The sequence below is a fragment of the Fukomys damarensis genome, unplaced genomic scaffold (genome assembly GCF_012274545.1).
Source record: "Fukomys damarensis isolate Sample0158 unplaced genomic scaffold, DMR_v1.0_HiC HiC_scaffold_17, whole genome shotgun sequence".
NCBI lineage: Eukaryota > Metazoa > Chordata > Mammalia > Rodentia > Bathyergidae > Fukomys > Fukomys damarensis.
The window spans coordinates 47,908,837-47,926,277 of NW_022900929.1; the positions used below are offsets into that span (position 1 = coordinate 47,908,837).

Below are 17,441 nucleotides of genomic sequence, written 5' to 3' on the forward strand. Positions count from 1 at the left end.
ACAATCCATCAACCAGGGCTACACAAATTAACCAGCAGCATGCATATGTTCTCAAAATGCCCAAGGAACTATCTACCTTCTCAGCTACAAGCACAGAGGCAGGTAATAATACTGACAGGAGCAGTGTCTTCCATTTTCAATATGAACAACCTGGACATAAGAAAAACATTCTATTTGGGGCACATCACAGAAACTCCCAGGAACCTAGGACTTAAGAGGAAAATTTTAGGGCCGGGGATTTAGCTCAGTGGTTCCACTCCCTGCCTCACAAGCACAAGGTCCCGAGTTCAATCCCTGGTACCAAAAAAAAAGGAAAATTACAAAAAAAAAAAAAAAAAAAAAAAAAGAGGGAATAGGGAATAGATAGTAGGTATTAAAAATAGTAGGTATTAACTCAAGGGCTGTGGATTTAGCTCAGTGGTTCCACCACCTGCCTCACAAGCACAAGGTCCCAAGTTTGATCCCCAGTAATAAGACAAAACAAAACAAAACTCAAAAAATTAACTTTCTACAATATTCTAATTACAAAAATCTGAATATTCAAACTTTATTTTCTGGACTAAAACAATGAATGTTCAGTGTTGCAAACAGTGTTGTGACTGAAGGGACATACATGATAGGATGGGGTGACCTGTGTAGTAGAAAAGGGTGATAAGAGAAAGTTCTGCCATATATAAGAAAAATGGGGCAAATTTAACTTTGAATCTCAAAATTCAGACAGCCTTATGATCTGATCAAATAAAGAGGCCTTTGTAGTATAGAAAACAGTAAAGAAAGCATCCTAATTGCTCATTGCTAGAGAGAGGTGACAGGAGTGCCAGTAGGGATGCAAACACCTCTGCAGCCAGCCAGCTGGGCTAACTGGACACCATTAGGTAACAGGTATGAGGAAGTCCCACCTTGCAGAGAACTTTGGCCATCTCAAATGTGCCCACAGTATCCATATTGGCAGCAATGATAGGGATGCCAGTGTACATCTGCTTTGAGTTCCGAAATGAAAAGGATCTTGTGAGATCCACCTACAGATATGAATAGAAAACAGGCATGTTATTCATCCATAAAACGAGTGTCACACTAGGACAAGAACCAGGCAGCTTTCTTGGTCCTGTCTGGCCCACCAGGTGCATAAAGAAAAAAAATTTAATTTAAAAAGTAGAGAAAGAAGCTGGCTTACCTCACTTCGAGACTTGAGGGTGCTGCGTTTGGGCCTCAATAGGACATCCTTGAAATCCAGTTTCAAATCGTTGTCGATATGAGGCATGGCTGGGGACCAAAAGGTGCCACAAACTTGGGCAATGGAAGGCTGGAAGTCAGAAAGAAGGACTTGAACAAATAGCCCTGCAGCCTCTTGGGCTGCAGGCAGGGGCCCCTCTCTCCGCTTAGCTGAGGAGGACAGGATTGTAGGTCAAGGTGTCCTCCCTGAAGCCTGTGGCCAGGCCCATTCTGTAGCCGCGACTCCCCTTGATGCGTCCATCTCAAGCACTAACTGGCAAGCTCAAGGACCAGAGCTCGATCCCAGGTACCAGCAAAAAACACACACACAAAAAAAAACAAGTACTAACTGTTAGCAAGAACTGAGATGGGGTTGCGAGTGTACCCGGGTACGCCTCCTCCTCCTACCCCTGCGAAGACAAATTTGGAGTAAAAGCATGATTTAGGAAGTCAAAGGAATAGTAAGGCTCAGCTTCTGGCACAGGGGTACTCACTTCCTATAGCCTTAGCCAAGGTGGCAGTTGACCAAAAGATCCCGCCTCTTAGCAACTACCCTCGTGCAACTCCGCTAAGCCTTGTGGGCCAAACCAACAGATTCCGCTAACTGCCTTCAGGAAGGCTAACTGAGGAATTCCGCCTCGGGCGACGGACCTGCTTGGTGTTCTGGGTAACAGAGTTCACACACAGGGGTTGTTGTTGCATCCGAGCGGCGGTAGACTACAAGTCCCAGGGTGCAAAGGGCGGAGCTGCCTTCCGGCATGATGGAAGAAGTGGTCCTATCGGTCCCAGCTTCTTGCTACTCTTGGATGGGTACAAACTCAGGATCTTGGGCGTCATCACTGCTGTAACTAAGGTGGCTACCTGTTTTTGTATTTACGAAGGCACTGAAACATAACGAGAGATCATCCCCGAGTGGTGAAGTCTGTTGAAAGAAGGGGAAGGTGGAGCCACAGCGTGACCCGGAAGCAGAAGTGACTTTCGTAGGCGTGCTGGGAAGCAGCAGTTCTGCCCGCAGCGGGAGACGCACCAATTTATCAACTTACAGCCTCAACAGGGAAAGAAGATGCTAATTAAAGTGAAGGTGGGAGAATTTTCAAGCTTGCCAAAAGTCAGTGTTACCGGGCTGGCCTCAGCGCCTGACGGGAGAAGCGGGGACAGCGAAACCTCTTCTGAGCCCCGAGGGCGCTGACAGCCTCAGGATGCCGCGCGGGGCGCAGTGGGAAATAGGGGGACCCCCGGGAGCTTTGAGAGCTGCGAAATAGCCCCGCTTGAAGAGCCTGGGTCTCTGCGGTCTCTGCTTTCTCGCCAGGACTGCCACGACCCAGAAGGAGACTGTTTTTGTCCGGGCTTTCAGTTTTTCGAACCCCCGCAGCCAATAGAGAAGGCCTAGCAGCAGCTTGGCTTCCCAGTCTCTCGGATTCTTGGAAAATGCTCTGCTGCCCTCCATTCTTCTTTCTCAGGTCATCATCGGCTTCTCTCAGCCCTTAACATAGGCTGCCTCGAGCGTAGCGCTAAAATATTAGTCTGAGAAACTGGTCCCTCCCAGGTGCTAGGATAGGAGATTTTGCTGATGTAGTTGCCAAGGTATGATATCACAATCACCTTTCTCAAGCCAAACCCGAGAGTATGCTCAGTCAGTTCCTGCCTTTCTGAACAAGGCATCCAGAACCAGCCTCATTTCCTTAACTGAAGCCTGTTACCGATGCCCTAGTTCTTAGTGCTAACTTAGAACTATGGGCTCTTCACCGGCTTTCATCCATCAGCCTTATCTGCTTTTTTGGAACTTTAAGGGGGGCACCCCGACAACTGATGTATTTAACACTAGTTTGGCCTTTTTATAGCTATTTAAGTATCATTTTGTCAACTCTTTTCTATGTATAATAGCTTTTTTTTTTTTTTTTTTTTTTTTTTTTTTTTTTTTTTTTTTTTCCATTGAACTCACTTTGTAGCTTTCAGTGATCCTGCCTCGGCCTCCGGAGTGCCAGGATTATAGGAGTGAGCCACCATGCCGGGCTCTGTAATAACAATTCTAAAATTTCTTTTCTGCAGTACTTCCAAAATACCTCTTAACAAAGGAATGAGGCCCAAAAGCATGTAGATCATTATTTTGCAAACTTTGAGGGGTGAGCTATAAAAGAATTTATGGATTCTAAGCACCATTTTAAAAATCTACAAAATAGAGCATATGGCTAGGTAAGGGTATTGTTTTGTGAAACTTGTTTTCCTTTTGTATATACACGTGTTATTAGTATGTGTGTGTGTATATATATTTCTTTTTTTTTTTTGGAGGGGAGTACCGGGGATCGAACTCAGCTCCTTGCCCTTGGGAGGCAGGCACTGGAACCAATGTATTTCGTAATGTGATTCATTGTCAAAATTTTGAGAAACAGTAACATACAAATGCTTATTCATTTTCCTGTCTTAGTCAAAAGAGATTATTACTATGCTTTTGCTGTGTTTTAAAAATTATTTATTATTAATATTGGAAATTGAGTCCAGGACCTTGGCACTCAGCTACATCCCTTATCTTTCTTTGTTTTGTATTTTGACACATAGTCTGGCTAAGTTGTCCATGCTGGGCTTGAACTTGTGATCCTCCTGCCTCAGCTTCCCAGGGTGTCCTCATGTCTCAGCCTCCCAGAGTGCTGGGTTTATAAGCCTTTGCCAACATGCCCAGCTAAAGATTTTAAATATTTCAACTCACACTAAGAAAGTTTAACTGGAGCCTTTTCAGACGAAACAATTTACTGTGTATGACACACTCCTGATATTTTCTATTTTATTTTATTTATTTATTTTTTTGGTACCGGGGATTGAACTCGGGCCCTTGCACTTGTGAGTCAGGTGCCAGAACCACTGAACTAAATCACCGGCCCATGATGTTTTCTATTTTAAGTAGATGGATTGAGATCTACAGTTTAAAATATACAGCATTCTAAACTGGGCATGGTGCTGCATGCCTGTAATCCCCACACTCAGAAGGCTGAGGCAGGAGGTTGCTGTGAGTTCAAGGCCAGCCTGGGCTACATAGTAGTTCAGCAATAACCTAGACTACACAGCGAGACCCTGTCTCAAAAAATAAAATTAAATAAATAGGTATAGTGTTCCAGATGGACTTCTCAAGCTTCACAGTGCATAAGAACTGCCTGTGGGTCTTGCTGAAATACTGCTTCTAATTTTGTGGGTTGGATGGGGCACAGGAATATGTATTATAAAAGCTCCAGAGATGTTGGTGCTTCTGATCTGAGGAATGTGCTTTGAAGAGCAAGGTTCTAGATTTTGTTTCTTTCTTTGAATCCACTTTTACTTATTCATTGCTTATAATTACCAGTCTCCTTTCTTACGCTTTCTGCGTTCTAACAGATGTCTGTCATTTATCTTTTTTTGCTGCTTTTCTTTTTCTTCCTTCCCTCCACAACCCCCTGCTTTTTTTGTTTCTTGAGTCAGAGTCTCACTATGTAGTTGAGACTGACCTGGAATTCACTATATAGCCCAGGCTGGTCTCAAACTCACAGCGGTCCTCCTGCCTCAGCCTCCTGAGCCCCTGCTTTTTTTTTTTTTCTTTTTGGTACTGGGGAATCGAACTTGGGCCCTTGCACTTACAAGGCAGGCGGCAAAATCACTGAGTTAAATCCCCAGCCCTACCCCTGCTTTTTTTTTGAGACATATTCTCGCTATGTAGTTCAGGCTGATCTTGAACTCACTATGTAGCCCAAGCTGGCCTCAAACTTGCAGTGATCTTACTGCCTCAGGCTTCCAAATGCTGGAATTAGAGTTGTGTGCCACCACTCCTGGCTCTGCATTTCTTTATACATTAAATACATATAAAAGTAGTTAGCTTACAATATGAATGATAGTTTTTATTAGGGTTCCTTTGTGAATTATTTATGTATCAATTTTGTCTCTATAGTGGCTAACTCCTTTCCAGTCCTGTTTTAGTACTATTGGGCATTGAACCTAGGGTACACTGAGCTACATCCTCAGCCCTTTCTATGATTTATTTATTTAGGTATCGAGGATCGAACTTGGGACCTTGTGCTTGTGAGGCAGGCAGCAGAACCACTGAGCTAAATCCCTGGCCCCTCTATGTTTTATTTTGAGGCAGAATCTTGCTAAGTTGTCCAGGTTGTGATCTTAGTGGCTTGGCCTCCAGCCTATAGGGAATTACATCTCTGTAGCAGCACACCTAGATGTAGCTGGCTTGCATGTGTTTCTGTAATCCTTTTTAATTACATCCATCCTGATTTAAATTTTGTCACCTCACCTCTGTGGTCCTAAAATTGAATTCCCAATGCCCATCTCATGTTAATCCCATCAGTCTTCCTGGTATCTGGAAAGCAGTTCTTTAGTATCATTTTCCTTTTATAGAACCTCATTTTTAAGATGAGACCCATTTATTCTTTCCATTCCTATTACCCTCATTCTGGTCTTTGGTTTTATATATATATATATATATTTTTTTTTCCCTCCTCTGTGGTATTGCCAACCAGGTTTTCCTACTGCCACACCTTCTCTAAAGTGTATAGTCTAAACCAAGGTATGGCGTGTAGGACCATACTATGCACATCTTCCTTAAGCTCCTTTGTCATCATATCAGTCACTCCCTAATACCAGATTCTGCATTGATTTCCTGTTGCAGATTACTTTGGCAAAGTTGTCTGTGCTCTCTGAGCCCATTTCTCGAAATCTTTTTAACTTTTCCCAGTACTGGGTGGGGACTGAACCCAGAGCCTTCGCACTGACCTACATCCAAACCCTCTTTATTTTGAGACAAGATCTAGGTAATTCACTAAATTCCCCAGGCTGGGCACAAACTTGGTATCCTCTGCCTCACCCTCTCAGAATGCCACCATGCCTGGCAATAGGCACATTTCTTAAGCGTTCGATTTAATGAGTTTTTAGCAACAACATAAACCTGTGTAACTACAAATTTAAAAATACTTTGACCACTACCCCTCAGATGTTTCATAGGTTACTGTTGCTTGTTCTAGAACTTTATATAAATGAAATTATTCTATATTTGTTGTTATGTCTGGCTTCTCCCAGCATAATGTTTATTGTTTCTGTTATTTGTTTCTTCTTATTACTGAATAGTGTTCCATTAGATGATTATATCAGTTTGTTCAGAAAAATTCTGTTGATTGGCATTTGGATTGTTTCCAGTTTCTGTTTATCATGAGTAAGATTTCTCAGAACATTGTTTTATAAGTCTTTGTGGCAAATGTTCTTATTTCCTTTTGGCTAAATACCTAGGAACAGGCCAGGCGTGGCCATGTATGCCTGTAATCCCAGCACTTGATTGCTGCAAGTTTGAGGCCAGCCTGAACTACATAGTGAGATCCTGTCTCAAAAAACCCGTAGGAACAGAACTGCTAGTTCATGTTGTAGGTACATGTAACTAAAACTACAAACAGTCCTCTAAAAGGTTGGACCATTTCACCTTCCTTGTAATATCTGACCTCTCTACTTGCTCTGCTCATTCCTAACTTTTGTGGATCTCAGGGTTCAGTGCTTCTGGATATCTCAGGCTTAAACTGAGCAACATTAGTTTTCACTCACCATAGTACTTTTTCATTGGCCCTTGTATTTGGACAGTAATACTCAGTGTGACACTTCCTTGCATACTGGTTTCTTCTATGGCACTCTATTTCTTGGTTGTAAATCCTCACTTGAATGTTGTCAGTAAGGTTGAATTACTTTTTTTTTTTTTTTTAATTCGGTACTGGGACAGAACTCAGGACCTTACACTTGTGAGGCAGACAGAGCAGCATCACTGAGCTAAATCCCCGGCCCAAGGTTGAATTACTTTTGGTTTTTTGTTTTTTTGGTACCAAGGATCGACCTTGGTTTTGTTTGGTTTTTTTGGTACCAGGGATTGAATTCAGGACCTTGCACTTGCAAGGCAGGTGGTGGCACCACTGAGCTAAATCCCCAGCCCTAAACTAAATCCCCACCCCTCAGGGATTGAATTTGGAACCTTGCGCTTGTGAGGCAGGCAGTGGAACCACTGAACTAAATCTCCAGCTTAGCATATATTTGTTAAATAGTATTGAATGTATTGCCAGGTCAAGAGATCATATTTGAGGAAAGAGATCCGATGACCAAGAATATTTTGTAAGGGCTGGGGGGATTAAGCTCAGTGGTCCTGCCGCCTGCCTGGCAAGTGCGAGGTCCTGAGTTCAATCCCCAGTTCTACCAAAAAAAAGAAAAAAAGAATATTTTGTAAACTGGGCACAGTGGTGCACAGTTGTAATCCCAGCTATTTTGGAGGGAGGCTGACTTTTTTTTTCCCCCAGTACCAGAGATTGAACATGGGACCTTGCACTTTTGAGTCAGGCAGCAGCACCACTGAGCTAAATCCCCAACGTTTTTGAGTCTTTTTTTTGAATCAGAGTCTCACTGTGTAGTCTTACTGAGAATTCACTGTAGTCCAGGCTGACCTCAAACTCGTGACAATCCTCCTGTTTCAGCCTCTTGAGTGCTGGGATTACAGGTGTGCGCCACCATGGCTGGCTGGGAGGCTGAAAATTTGAACAACAACAAAGGGAAGGGCATGTGTACCCTTCACCAAGCTTCAAAAATTACCATCTCAAGGGCTGGGAATTTAGCTCAGCAGCACTGTACCTGCCTTACAAGCACAAGGTCCCAAGTTCAATCCCCAGTACCACCACCAAAAAAAAAAAAAAAAAAAAAAAAAAAAAAAAAAAAAAAAACGCAAAAAGAAAGAACATGTAGTAAATGTTGACTTAAATTACAAAATGATAATCAATAAATTTTACCCCTTCTACAAATATTTACTGACTGCTTATATGTCAAAAACCATGCTTTGTGTTTGGATTACAAAGATGAATTGAACAATCTTTGTCCTTTAGGAAGCTGAGATAATGTTGCAGAGGTTAACATTTAAACAGCTAGCTGCAGTTGGTATTAATGAAAGTCTTAAGTGCACGGGGGATAAGTGTTGGCATCACACAGGAAGAGATCTTATATAAAAGGTCCTTGAAGTTTAGGAGACTGAGGTAGGGTAACTTGAAGCTAAGAAATGGCCCTAAACTAGATAAAGCATGGTATATTCACTTTTTTTTTTTTTTTTTTTTTTTTTTTTTTTTGGACTGGGTATTGAACTCGGAACCTTGCACTTGCGAGGCAGGTGGCGAAACCACTGAGCTAAATCCCCGGCCAAAGCATGGTATGTTTATGGTCTGGGTCACTGTAGACTCTTGTAGATAGTATTTTTTTTCAATACTGGGATCAAACCATGTGTCAGACTAACACTCAACCACTGATATACACACCTAGCTCTCTTGTCAACAGACCTTTAAGAACAAGGAAAGATGGCTGATTACATTCATTATTATGAAGTTTATAACTAATACAGTCACTACATTTACTGCATTTGGATATCAGCAGTCCTTAGCATACGGAAGAAGTCAGGAAGATCAGAGTTGCATATAGGGTTTAAGAAGCCTAGAACATATGAACGAGTACAGTGTTAAATTCTAGAATTTAAAAATTGGTCAGTGTTGCTGGGTATAGTAACACATACCTGTAATCCCAGCACTCAGGAAGCTGAGGCAGGAGGGTTGCCAGGAGTTTGAGGCCAGCCTGGGCTACATGAGTTCAAGGCCAGCCTGCACTACAAAGGTGAGACCCTGTCTAAAAAAATTTTTTGATCAAGTTTATTTCTGGTATCCTTTAGAATTTTTGAGGTATCTGAATGTTGATTTCTGGAGTTGATATTTATACTAGAATAAAAACCTTCCAACTTGAAGGAATATTTTACTTATTGTCATACAGCCCCCCCAAAACATACCAGTGTTCTCACTGACTAGACGCGTGGAAGAAGTAGTAGATAACCTGTGGGATTAAGATAAATGCTTTGAGAGCCACAGATTTGGTTCATTGGCACCACACCTGCCATAGCCAAACTGTCTGTAAACATCCAGAAGATTGAATCTAGATCTATATATGTCATGATGTACTAAAATAAAATCAGAGGGCCAGAGATTTAGTTCAGTGGTGCCACTGCCTGCTTCACAAGCACAAGATCCTGAGTTCAATCCCCAGTAGCACCTTCCCGCAAAAAGCAACAGTGTATAAAATAAAATCAGTCAGGCATGGTGGGACACTTGTAACTCCAGCACTGGGAAAGCTGAGGCAAGAGAATCTCCATGAGTTCAAGGCCAGCCTGGACTACATAGCAGGGCCTTGTGTCAAATAAATAAATGTATGAGTGAGTGAGTAAACCAGTGAATGAGCTGGATGTAATGAGGCAGGGCTTTAATACCAGCACTCTGCTGAGGCAGGAGTATCACTGCAAGTTCTAGGTCATCCTGGGCTACATAGTGAGTTAGGCAAGCAAATAAACAAATTTTTAAAATAGGTACAATTCACTGGAAGATAAAATTGGTAAAAAATTTTTTGTTTATTTGAGACAGAGTATCACCGTGTAGTTCAGATTAGTTTTGAACTCACTGTTTAGCCCAGGCTGGCCTCAAACCTGCCTCACGAGTATATATAGGCATATGCCACCATGCCTGGCCAAAATTGGTAAAATTCTCGAAGACCTAGGGATAGGCAAGGACTTTCTGAACAGAAACCTAGTTGTACCATAGATAACATCAAGAATCAACACAGGGATTATATCAAATTAAGAATCTGCACAGGAAACAACCAACAGAGCTAAGAGATAACCTACAGAATGGGGAAGAGGTTTTGCTTGCTAGTGCTCAGAGAGAAGACTGATGATACCTAGAACATATAACAAAGAACTTCAAAAAAGCAGACCCTCCCCCTGAAATTAGAGCTCCAATTTTAAAATGGACAATTGAAATGAATAGACACTTCTCAGAAAAAGAAGTACAAATGGCCAGTAAGTACATGAAAAAAATGTTCAACATACATGCCCATTAGAGAAATGTGAATTAAAACAACACTTAAATTCCATCTTACTCCAAAGAAAATGGCCATCATCAATAAATCAGATAATAGCTGGGGATTTAGCTCAGTGGCATGCCTCAAAAGCATAGGTCTTGAGTTCATTCCCTGGTGCTGCAAAAAAGAAAGATATCAAGTAATAACCAAGGCTGCAGAGAAAAGGAAACCCTTCTGCATTGTTGGTACAGATATAAGCTAATACTTCCACTATGGATATCAGAATGGAGATTTCCCCAAAAAGCTAAAAATAGAAATTCCATTTGACCCAGCTATTCCCCTTCTAAAGTATCTTCCAGAATGAGTTAAAGCACAGTGATATGTGCATGCTCATGTGCATAGCAGCACAACTTAACAACAGCTACATCTATGTGTCCATCAGCACAAGTGGATAAAGAAATGCAGTATTTATACCCAGTGAAATACAACTCTGCCAGAAAGGGTAAATTTGAGTCATTTGTAGGAAGCTGGATGAATGTTTAGACCATAATATTAACTAAAATAAATCAGAAAACAGAAGCTTAAATGTCACATACTTTCTCTTATATGACAAACCTAAAGTAAATGATTTAAAGCAAAGTAAAAGAAATATGACAGGAAAATGGAGATCTTCTGCAAGTGGAAAGGGGACCGAGACATGGAGGGAGGGGAGAAGGGGAAATAAAAAGAATTCAGATGTATTACGATCATATACAAACTCCCTATAATGAATGTAATCACCATGCAGTGCAAACATGTATTAATTCATTTTTTGTTACAAATTGCCAGGTGTGGTGGCATGTACCTATAATCTCAACACTCAGGAGGCTCAGGCAGGAGGATCACTGCAAGTTCCAGGCCAGCTTGTGCTATATAGTGAGGCCCTGTCTCAAAAACTAGCTCAAGGCCCTGAGTTCAATCCCTGGTACCAAGAACAAAAACAAACACAAGAACTAAAATTTCTTTTCCACAGCTTCTGGGTGTGGTAATAAATCCCAGTAATTCCAGTACATTGAGCAGCTGAGGCAGGAGGATCTCCAATTGAAGACTAACTCATGCTTAGTGGCTTAGGGATACTCTCAAAATTAAAAAAAAGGCCGAGACCTTGGGTTAAATCCCCACTACCACCAAAAAAACAAACAAACAAAAAAACAAGATTATGGTAAAGAATTTGGAGGGCTGAGAATGTAGCTCAGTGATGCATCATCTGCCTGACAATCAGAAATCTCTGAATTCAATTGCCAGTACCAAAAAACAAAAAAAAAAAGGAGTAAGTCACAAGATAAAATTAGTGTTAGATTTCAGAATGACCATTTACCAGAGGTTAGCATTTCCTCTCTCCTGCAGTGAGCCCATCATGAGGTGAATCCTGAGTGTGCATGGACATGAGAAACTGCCCTGAGGATGAAGCAAGTTGTAATGTATAGGGAAAGGATTAAATATTTGTTTGCTGGAAAAAAAAAGAAAAGAAAAAGCCTGAGACTAATTCTGAAGGCCCTGGTGCCCATTACTAAAAGGAGAAAAAAAAAAATAGCATAAAACCATTTGCTGAATACAAGTACGTTCAGTCCTTCTGATTCTCCAAAGCAGAGTTGCTGGAAATGTGCATATCTCAGAAAACAGATCCCCAAAGACTAGCACAGGAATTTTTACCTAGAAGACAAATTGACATCCAGATTTTGGATGTAGGACTTATGAAACTTTTATGTTTCAGACGCTGACTGGAAAGGAGATTGAGATTGACATTGAACCCACAGACAAGGTGATGTATGCCCAACACCTCCCTCTGTCCTTCTCCTTGCCTTCTACTCTTACTTAGGACCCTGATCCTTTTATTCCCACGCTGACTGCTCTGCTGTTCTTTCCATTTCCATGGTTTTATACACAAGCAGCCTCTAACCACTTGTGCTTCTTAAGGTGGAGCGAATCAAGGAGCGTGTGGAGGAGAAAGAGGGAATCCCACCACAGCAGCAGCGGCTCATCTACAGTGGCAAACAGATGTGAGTATGGAGGGAGAATGAGGGCAGAGTGATCTTATGTGAGATGAGGAATAAGCACATGCTGGAGGTGTATTGAGCTTTCCTCTGTTATTTTGTTGTTGTTGTTGTTTTGTTTGCTTATTTTTGCAACACTAGGATGAAATCCAGGAGGGCTTACCAGTGGGAGCTACATCCCCAGTCCTTTATACTTTTATTTCAAGACAGGTTCTTGCTAAGTGGCCCCAGCTCAGTTGCCTCAACTCCCCAGGTAGCTAGGATAACTGGCCTGTGCCACTGTGCCCAGCTTGTGTTGCTTTGTTAATAAATTAAGTAAGATCTGCCAGGTTTGTGGCACACACATGTAATCCCAGCACTCGGGTAGCTGAGACAGGAGAATTGCCCAGAGTTCAAGGTCAGTTTGGGATATATAGTGATTCCAAGGCCAGCCTAAACTACCTAGCAAGATCCTGTCTCAAAATTGCCCCCCTCAAATTAAGATCTACTCATGAGTCTAATACCTGCCAAAATTTTGAAATATTGTCAAGATACCTATAGTTGATATATGATATGAAAATACCAATTTCTATTAACAAATTACTCATTGCTAATACTATAGTACTGTATATTTTTTGCCTATGTATAAAATAAAAATGGATATTACACTTAGGGGTTAATAAAAATGAAGATAGAAATTTTTCTCATCCAAGTTCCCAAAGAGATCCATGAAATGTTAAACACTTCTGCTCTACATGGTATTTCTAATGCGTTTTTCCTCCCTATAGGAATGATGAGAAGACAGCTGCTGACTACAAGATTCTAGGCGGCTCTGTCCTCCACCTGGTCTTGGCTCTGAGAGGAGGAGCTGGTCTTAGGCAATGATGAGTCTTCCCTCTACTTTACCTCCTTTACCCTATCGCTCGTAATGAAGCATATGTTCTCTCACTGGCTGGGACGACCAAGCCATCGCCCTCTCTCTTGGCTGCCCAGTCTTGTGTGTCTACTGGTGGGAGACTGTGAGGACCCCGGGATGCAGTGCTCTTGGCCCAAAGTGCCTTCGCTGGCTATTGGGTTTTAGTTTGCAGTCCTGTGTGCTTCCCACTCTTATGGCTGTGTCCCTGGTTGTCAATAAAATATCTCCTAACCTCCTGGAATCTTCCTTCTATTGCACAAAGGTGACTGAATTCAAACTGGGCCCAGTGCTAAGCAGTTACAGTAGGTAGAAGAGTAGGCCAGCAGAAGGCCCGGGCTCTCAGAGGGATCATCAGACTCCACCACCTCTCACTGACTCCTGAGAACTAATTATTGGTACCTCTTCCCAACTCCATGTTAAGTGAGTGTGTTGGTTGCAGTGTTGTTAAGTGGCTGTGCTGACTTGAAATTGGCCATGGTAAAAATATTACAGGTAATGGGAAACACTAGGAATCAGACCCCTACTTCAATCTGGTCAATGTGTCTAGCAACTTAGCACTGATATTTGTGTGTGTGTGTGTGTTGTACTGGGGATCAAACTCAGGTCCTTGTGCTTGCAAGGCAGGCACGGGAACCACTGAGCTAACTCCCCAGGTCCAAATTGGCACTGATATTAAGGAGAAGAAACCAGAGTAAATCCTCCCACAATGGCTTTTAGACCTGTGGGCTTTGTTGAAGAAAGCTTGAGGGGCTTTACAGATACTACATTTTGGGGGGTTTCTGGTTTTTTGGGGTTTTGTTTTTTTGTTGGTTTTGTTTGTTTGTTTTTTGTTTGGGTAACAGGGATTGAACTCGGGTCCTTGTACTTACAAGGCAGGCAGCGGCACCACTGAGCTAAACCACCGACCCTGTTTTGTCTTTTTGAGATGAGGTCTGTGTTACCCAGGATGGTTGTCAACTAACTTCTAGATTCAAGTGATCATCCTGCCTCAGCCCTGGAGTAGCTGTGCCTGCAGGAAGACAGTATTATACATGGCTTCAGACACTAATCTGTATGGATGCAATATTGCTGTCAGTTCTGTACTTCACATTGTCCAGACCCTGGTGTGGAGAAGGTTGAGTTAGGAGTGGTAAACTTTGAGGGGATCGTCTCAATTAGCAAGATAACACGACACACAAATATAGGAGGGTGGCCTTAAAATTGGCTTTGCTACTGCACACCTCTAATCCTAGTTGTCAGAGGCAAGAGAATTCCAAGTTAAAGCTCACCCTGGCCAACTGATAATTTAACAAGACTTTCTTAAAAAAAAAAAAAAAAGATGGCACTGTAGATCAATACAAAGGTCTGGATCTCAAAAACTATACAGGAATCAATTAGCAAGATAACACGACACACAAATATAGGAGGGTGGCCTTAAAATTGGCTTTCCTACTTCACACCTCTAATCCTAGTTGTCAGAGGCAAGAGAATTCCAAGTTAAAGCTCAGCCTGGCCAACTGATAATTTAACAAGACTTTCTTAAAAAAAAAAAAAGATGGCACTGTAGATCAATACAAAGGTCTGGATCTCAAAAACTATACAGGAATAAAATAAACTCTCTGGGCCAGGGATTTAGCTCAGTGTTTCCACCGCCTGGCTCGAAAACACAAGGACCAGAGTTTGATCCCTGGTACCAAAAAAAGAAAGAAAGAAAAACTCTCCAGTATCTGACTTCTAATGAAACCCAAAGTGGGGTGCAATAGAGAACAATGCCTGGGGCCAGCCCTTTGGGACCCTGGCCCTTGGTTCTAGGTCCTGTCGCCTTGGAACCTTGCTGCAGGCCTTCCCATTAACCTGCAGGAGGCGCACGAGGTATCCCACGGCAGGCGCCCCGGAATCACACGGGACATTCTAGAAGCCCTTTCTTTCTCAGTAACCAAAATTTCTGCGTGCGCCTGGTAAATCTGTCATGGCGAGGCTCCCAAAGCTGGCAGTCTTCAACCTGGGTGAGGGAAGTTCTGGGAGTCTCCTAGGGCCCTGTCCCCGGCCTCTCCCCCAAGGCAGCACAATCCCCGCGACCCCAAGGCCGAAACTTTCCTTCCTTGCTCCGCAGATTACACGCTCTGGCCTTTCTGGGCGGACACGCACGTAGACCCTCCCTTCCACCAGAGCAGGTGAGGCACAGAGAGGGAGAACAGGGAGGCTAGGAGGGGCCTGGCCAGTACTGAGCGTGCTCTCGCCCTCTCCAGCGATGGATCTATACGGGATAGGCGGGGCCAGAGCATCCGACTGTACCCCGAGGTGCCTGCGGTTCTGGAAAGATTGCAGAGCCTTGGGGTGCCCGTCGCGGCCGCTTCACGGTAAGAAGAGCGACTGGCAACGATTGCTGCAAATTAACTGAAGGATGCGAGCACTCTGGGACTTTTTATGTAACGCCCTAAAAACAATGTTTTTTCGTTTTATTTTTGTATTTTTTTTTTCCCGGTTCTTTGAAAGAGGTTCTCACTATATATGTAGTTCAGTCTGACCTTGAACTCGCTATGTAGCTCAGGCTGGCCTCAAACTCATGGCGATACTGCTGCTTCAGCCTCCCAAGTTTTGCAATTACAGGCGTGGGTACAGAAATTTAAGAGGTACACTGGGTACAGTGGCACAGGCCTAAAATCCCAGCTACTCAGGAGGCTGAGATTGGAGGATCGCAAGTTTGAGATCAGCCTGGGTCTGGGTGAGGGCTTTCTAAATAAAAAGGGCATGGGATGTAGCAATGCTCAGTCCCTAATTTAAAAAAGAAAAAAAGGTTTAGGGACCAAAAGAGAATAGAGAAAGGTGTGGAAGAGAAAAAGGATTAAGATATGTTGTTCTCTGTGTACCAACTCCCCACGATGAATGTAATCATTTATGTACTACAAACCTGTACTAATAAAAGTAAAAAAAAGTTCAACCTTGCAAATATTCGTATATATTTCCTAATTCTACCCTCTCCTGTACCTTTTACTTACTAAGCAATAGCTCAGCACCACCTGTGTCCCACAGAAGACAGTGGAGCTCAGTGAGGGATTGGGAGACTCAACATCCCGTAAAAGGAGTGAACTGGCTTCCCCTGCTTGTACTTAACCTGTGTTGCACCCTTCACTCCTAATTGTATCCATTACACCCTTTTGCAGGACAGGTGAGGTGGAGGGGGCCAACCAGCTACTGGAGCTCTTTGGGCTTGTCAGGTACTTTCTTCATCGGGAAATCTATCCAGGCAGCAAGGTTACACACTTTGAGAGGTAGGCAGGGGTAAGGGTAGGGGCTGGGCGAGCCCCGATGCCAGCTCCCTTACCCCTGGGTGTCTTGCACAGGTTGCAGCACAAGACTGGAGTTCCCTTCTCGTAGATGATCTTTGATGATGAGAAGCGGAATATTGTAGACGTCAGCAAACTGGGTACATCAGCAAATGGGCCGTGACAGTAGACACTTGCGGGGTGAAGAAGCATTCCAAGGAGGGAAGAGTAGTGATGTACAGGGTGTACAGTCTGCATGATAGGGGACACCATAAAAGGGCGATAGTACCTGGGGATTTAGCCCAATGAGATCACGCCTGCCTCCTAAACACAAAGTCCTAAATGCATCCCCAGTAGCAAAAAAAAAAAAATGACAGTAATAATGGGAGCCCTGAAAGCTTTATTCCATGTGACTTCTTTTCCTTCTAGGTGTTATCTGCATTCACATCCAGAACGGGATGAGTCTTCACACCCTAACTCAAGGATTAGAAACGTTTGCAAAGGCCCAAGCTGGGCCCTAAGGTCTAGGCCTATGGATGTGCCTCATCCAACGCGTAAAACTGAAAGGAAATCAAGAAGGCATTCTCAGGTGCAGTTGTACTTTATTAAACTTTATCTACGTGAGATAGAAAAAGACCTTCTCCAAGGTGTGGATTGTTTCTATTTTCTATTGTGAATGGAGTGGTTGTCCTGACATGCCCAGACGAGAGCGTGGGATTTAGACCCACAAGTTCTGCCTTCTACACCCCTTAACCCAGGCTGAGATCCGGAGGTCCTGCAGAACTCTCTCACAACACGCGCAGAGGTGCCCTCCCAAAGCACATTTCTTTTTAGGGAGCCCAGACGCCTTGGGGGTGGGGACGATCTTTTCAGGCAGTAGAAAGGAAGCGGGCCCTTTAAGAACGCGACTTCTGGTCTGGTTGTGGCTCTGGCACGTGACTGCGTGGAGTCTCTGCGGCTGCAGATGTCGCTTTAAAAGGTGGCGCCCAGAGAAGGGATTGGCCCAGACCCTGTGTGGCTGTGAGAGCCACGGTCCCGGAGCAAGGCGGAAGTGTGGGGCTCGCCAGCCGAGGGCCCAGGCGGAGAACGGAGGTCGCGATGAGTGGGCTCCACCGACTCTTCGGGAGGGGTGAGCCCGGGAGAGCCAGGCGGCGGGAAGGAGCTGGCCGAGTGCTCCGGGCC

At 43.5% G+C, this 17,441-nt stretch overlaps 4 protein-coding genes across 4 annotated transcripts in view; 3 read left to right on the top strand and 1 right to left on the bottom strand.

The window, feature by feature from the left end:
• The window catches only part of Tssk4 (testis specific serine kinase 4), a 2,542-nt gene extending 1,808 nt beyond the window's left edge, over nucleotides 1–734 (top strand). The window contains exon 4 of the mRNA XM_033765307.1: nucleotides 718–734. Coding sequence (XP_033621198.1) covers nucleotides 718–734 — 17 coding nt within the window. The remainder of the gene's footprint in view (nucleotides 1–717) is intronic.
• Nucleotides 501–1,939, bottom strand: Gmpr2 (guanosine monophosphate reductase 2). The gene is made up of 3 exons (XM_033765094.1): nucleotides 1,864–1,939; nucleotides 1,175–1,303; nucleotides 501–1,019 (listed from the first exon to the last, which is right to left on the bottom strand). Exons 1-3 carry the CDS (start codon nucleotides 1,912–1,914, stop codon nucleotides 858–860), a joined length of 342 nt encoding a protein of 113 aa, XP_033620985.1. The 5' UTR covers nucleotides 1,915–1,939; the 3' UTR covers nucleotides 501–857.
• Nucleotides 1,940–2,207: 268 nt separating this feature from the next.
• Nucleotides 2,208–13,814, top strand: Nedd8 (NEDD8 ubiquitin like modifier). Its single transcript, XM_019209326.2, has 4 exons — nucleotides 2,208–2,293; nucleotides 11,840–11,887; nucleotides 12,043–12,125; nucleotides 12,887–13,814. The coding sequence occupies exons 1-4, from the start codon at nucleotides 2,276–2,278 to the stop codon at nucleotides 12,981–12,983; spliced, it is 246 nt and encodes an 81-aa protein (XP_019064871.1). The 5' UTR covers nucleotides 2,208–2,275; the 3' UTR covers nucleotides 12,984–13,814.
• Nucleotides 13,815–14,389: 575 nt separating this feature from the next.
• Mdp1 (magnesium dependent phosphatase 1) lies at nucleotides 14,390–17,389 on the top strand. Its single transcript, XM_010636258.1, has 6 exons — nucleotides 14,390–14,999; nucleotides 15,107–15,167; nucleotides 15,243–15,353; nucleotides 16,158–16,265; nucleotides 16,338–16,420; nucleotides 16,689–17,389. Exons 1-5 carry the CDS (start codon nucleotides 14,963–14,965, stop codon nucleotides 16,369–16,371), a joined length of 351 nt encoding a protein of 116 aa, XP_010634560.2. The 5' UTR covers nucleotides 14,390–14,962; the 3' UTR covers nucleotides 16,372–16,420; nucleotides 16,689–17,389.
• Nucleotides 17,390–17,441: the final 52 nt, after the last annotated feature.

Bases quoted from the DNA above. Each gene is read 5' to 3' on its own strand.
- Nedd8 (XM_019209326.2), top strand. The intron at 11,888-12,042 runs GTGATGTATGCC...GTGCTTCTTAAG, and splicing joins ACATTGAACCCACAGACAAG to GTGGAGCGAATCAAGGAGCG. The intron at 12,126-12,886 runs GTGAGTATGGAG...TCCTCCCTATAG, and splicing joins ATCTACAGTGGCAAACAGAT to GAATGATGAGAAGACAGCTG.
- Gmpr2 (XM_033765094.1), bottom strand. From the start codon at position 1,914: ATGCAACAACAACCCCTGTGTGTGAACTCTGTTACCCAGAACACCAAG. The intron at 1,304-1,863 runs GTCCGTCGCCCG...TCTGACTTCCAG, and splicing joins TTACCCAGAACACCAAGCAG to CCTTCCATTGCCCAAGTTTG. The intron at 1,020-1,174 runs GTAAGCCAGCTT...TCATATCTGTAG, and splicing joins CCCTCAAGTCTCGAAGTGAG to GTGGATCTCACAAGATCCTT.
- Mdp1 (XM_010636258.1), top strand. From the start codon at position 14,963: ATGGCGAGGCTCCCAAAGCTGGCAGTCTTCAACCTGG. The intron at 15,168-15,242 runs GTGAGGCACAGA...CGCCCTCTCCAG, and splicing joins CCTCCCTTCCACCAGAGCAG to CGATGGATCTATACGGGATA. The intron at 15,354-16,157 runs GTAAGAAGAGCG...ACCCTTTTGCAG, and splicing joins CCCGTCGCGGCCGCTTCACG to GACAGGTGAGGTGGAGGGGG.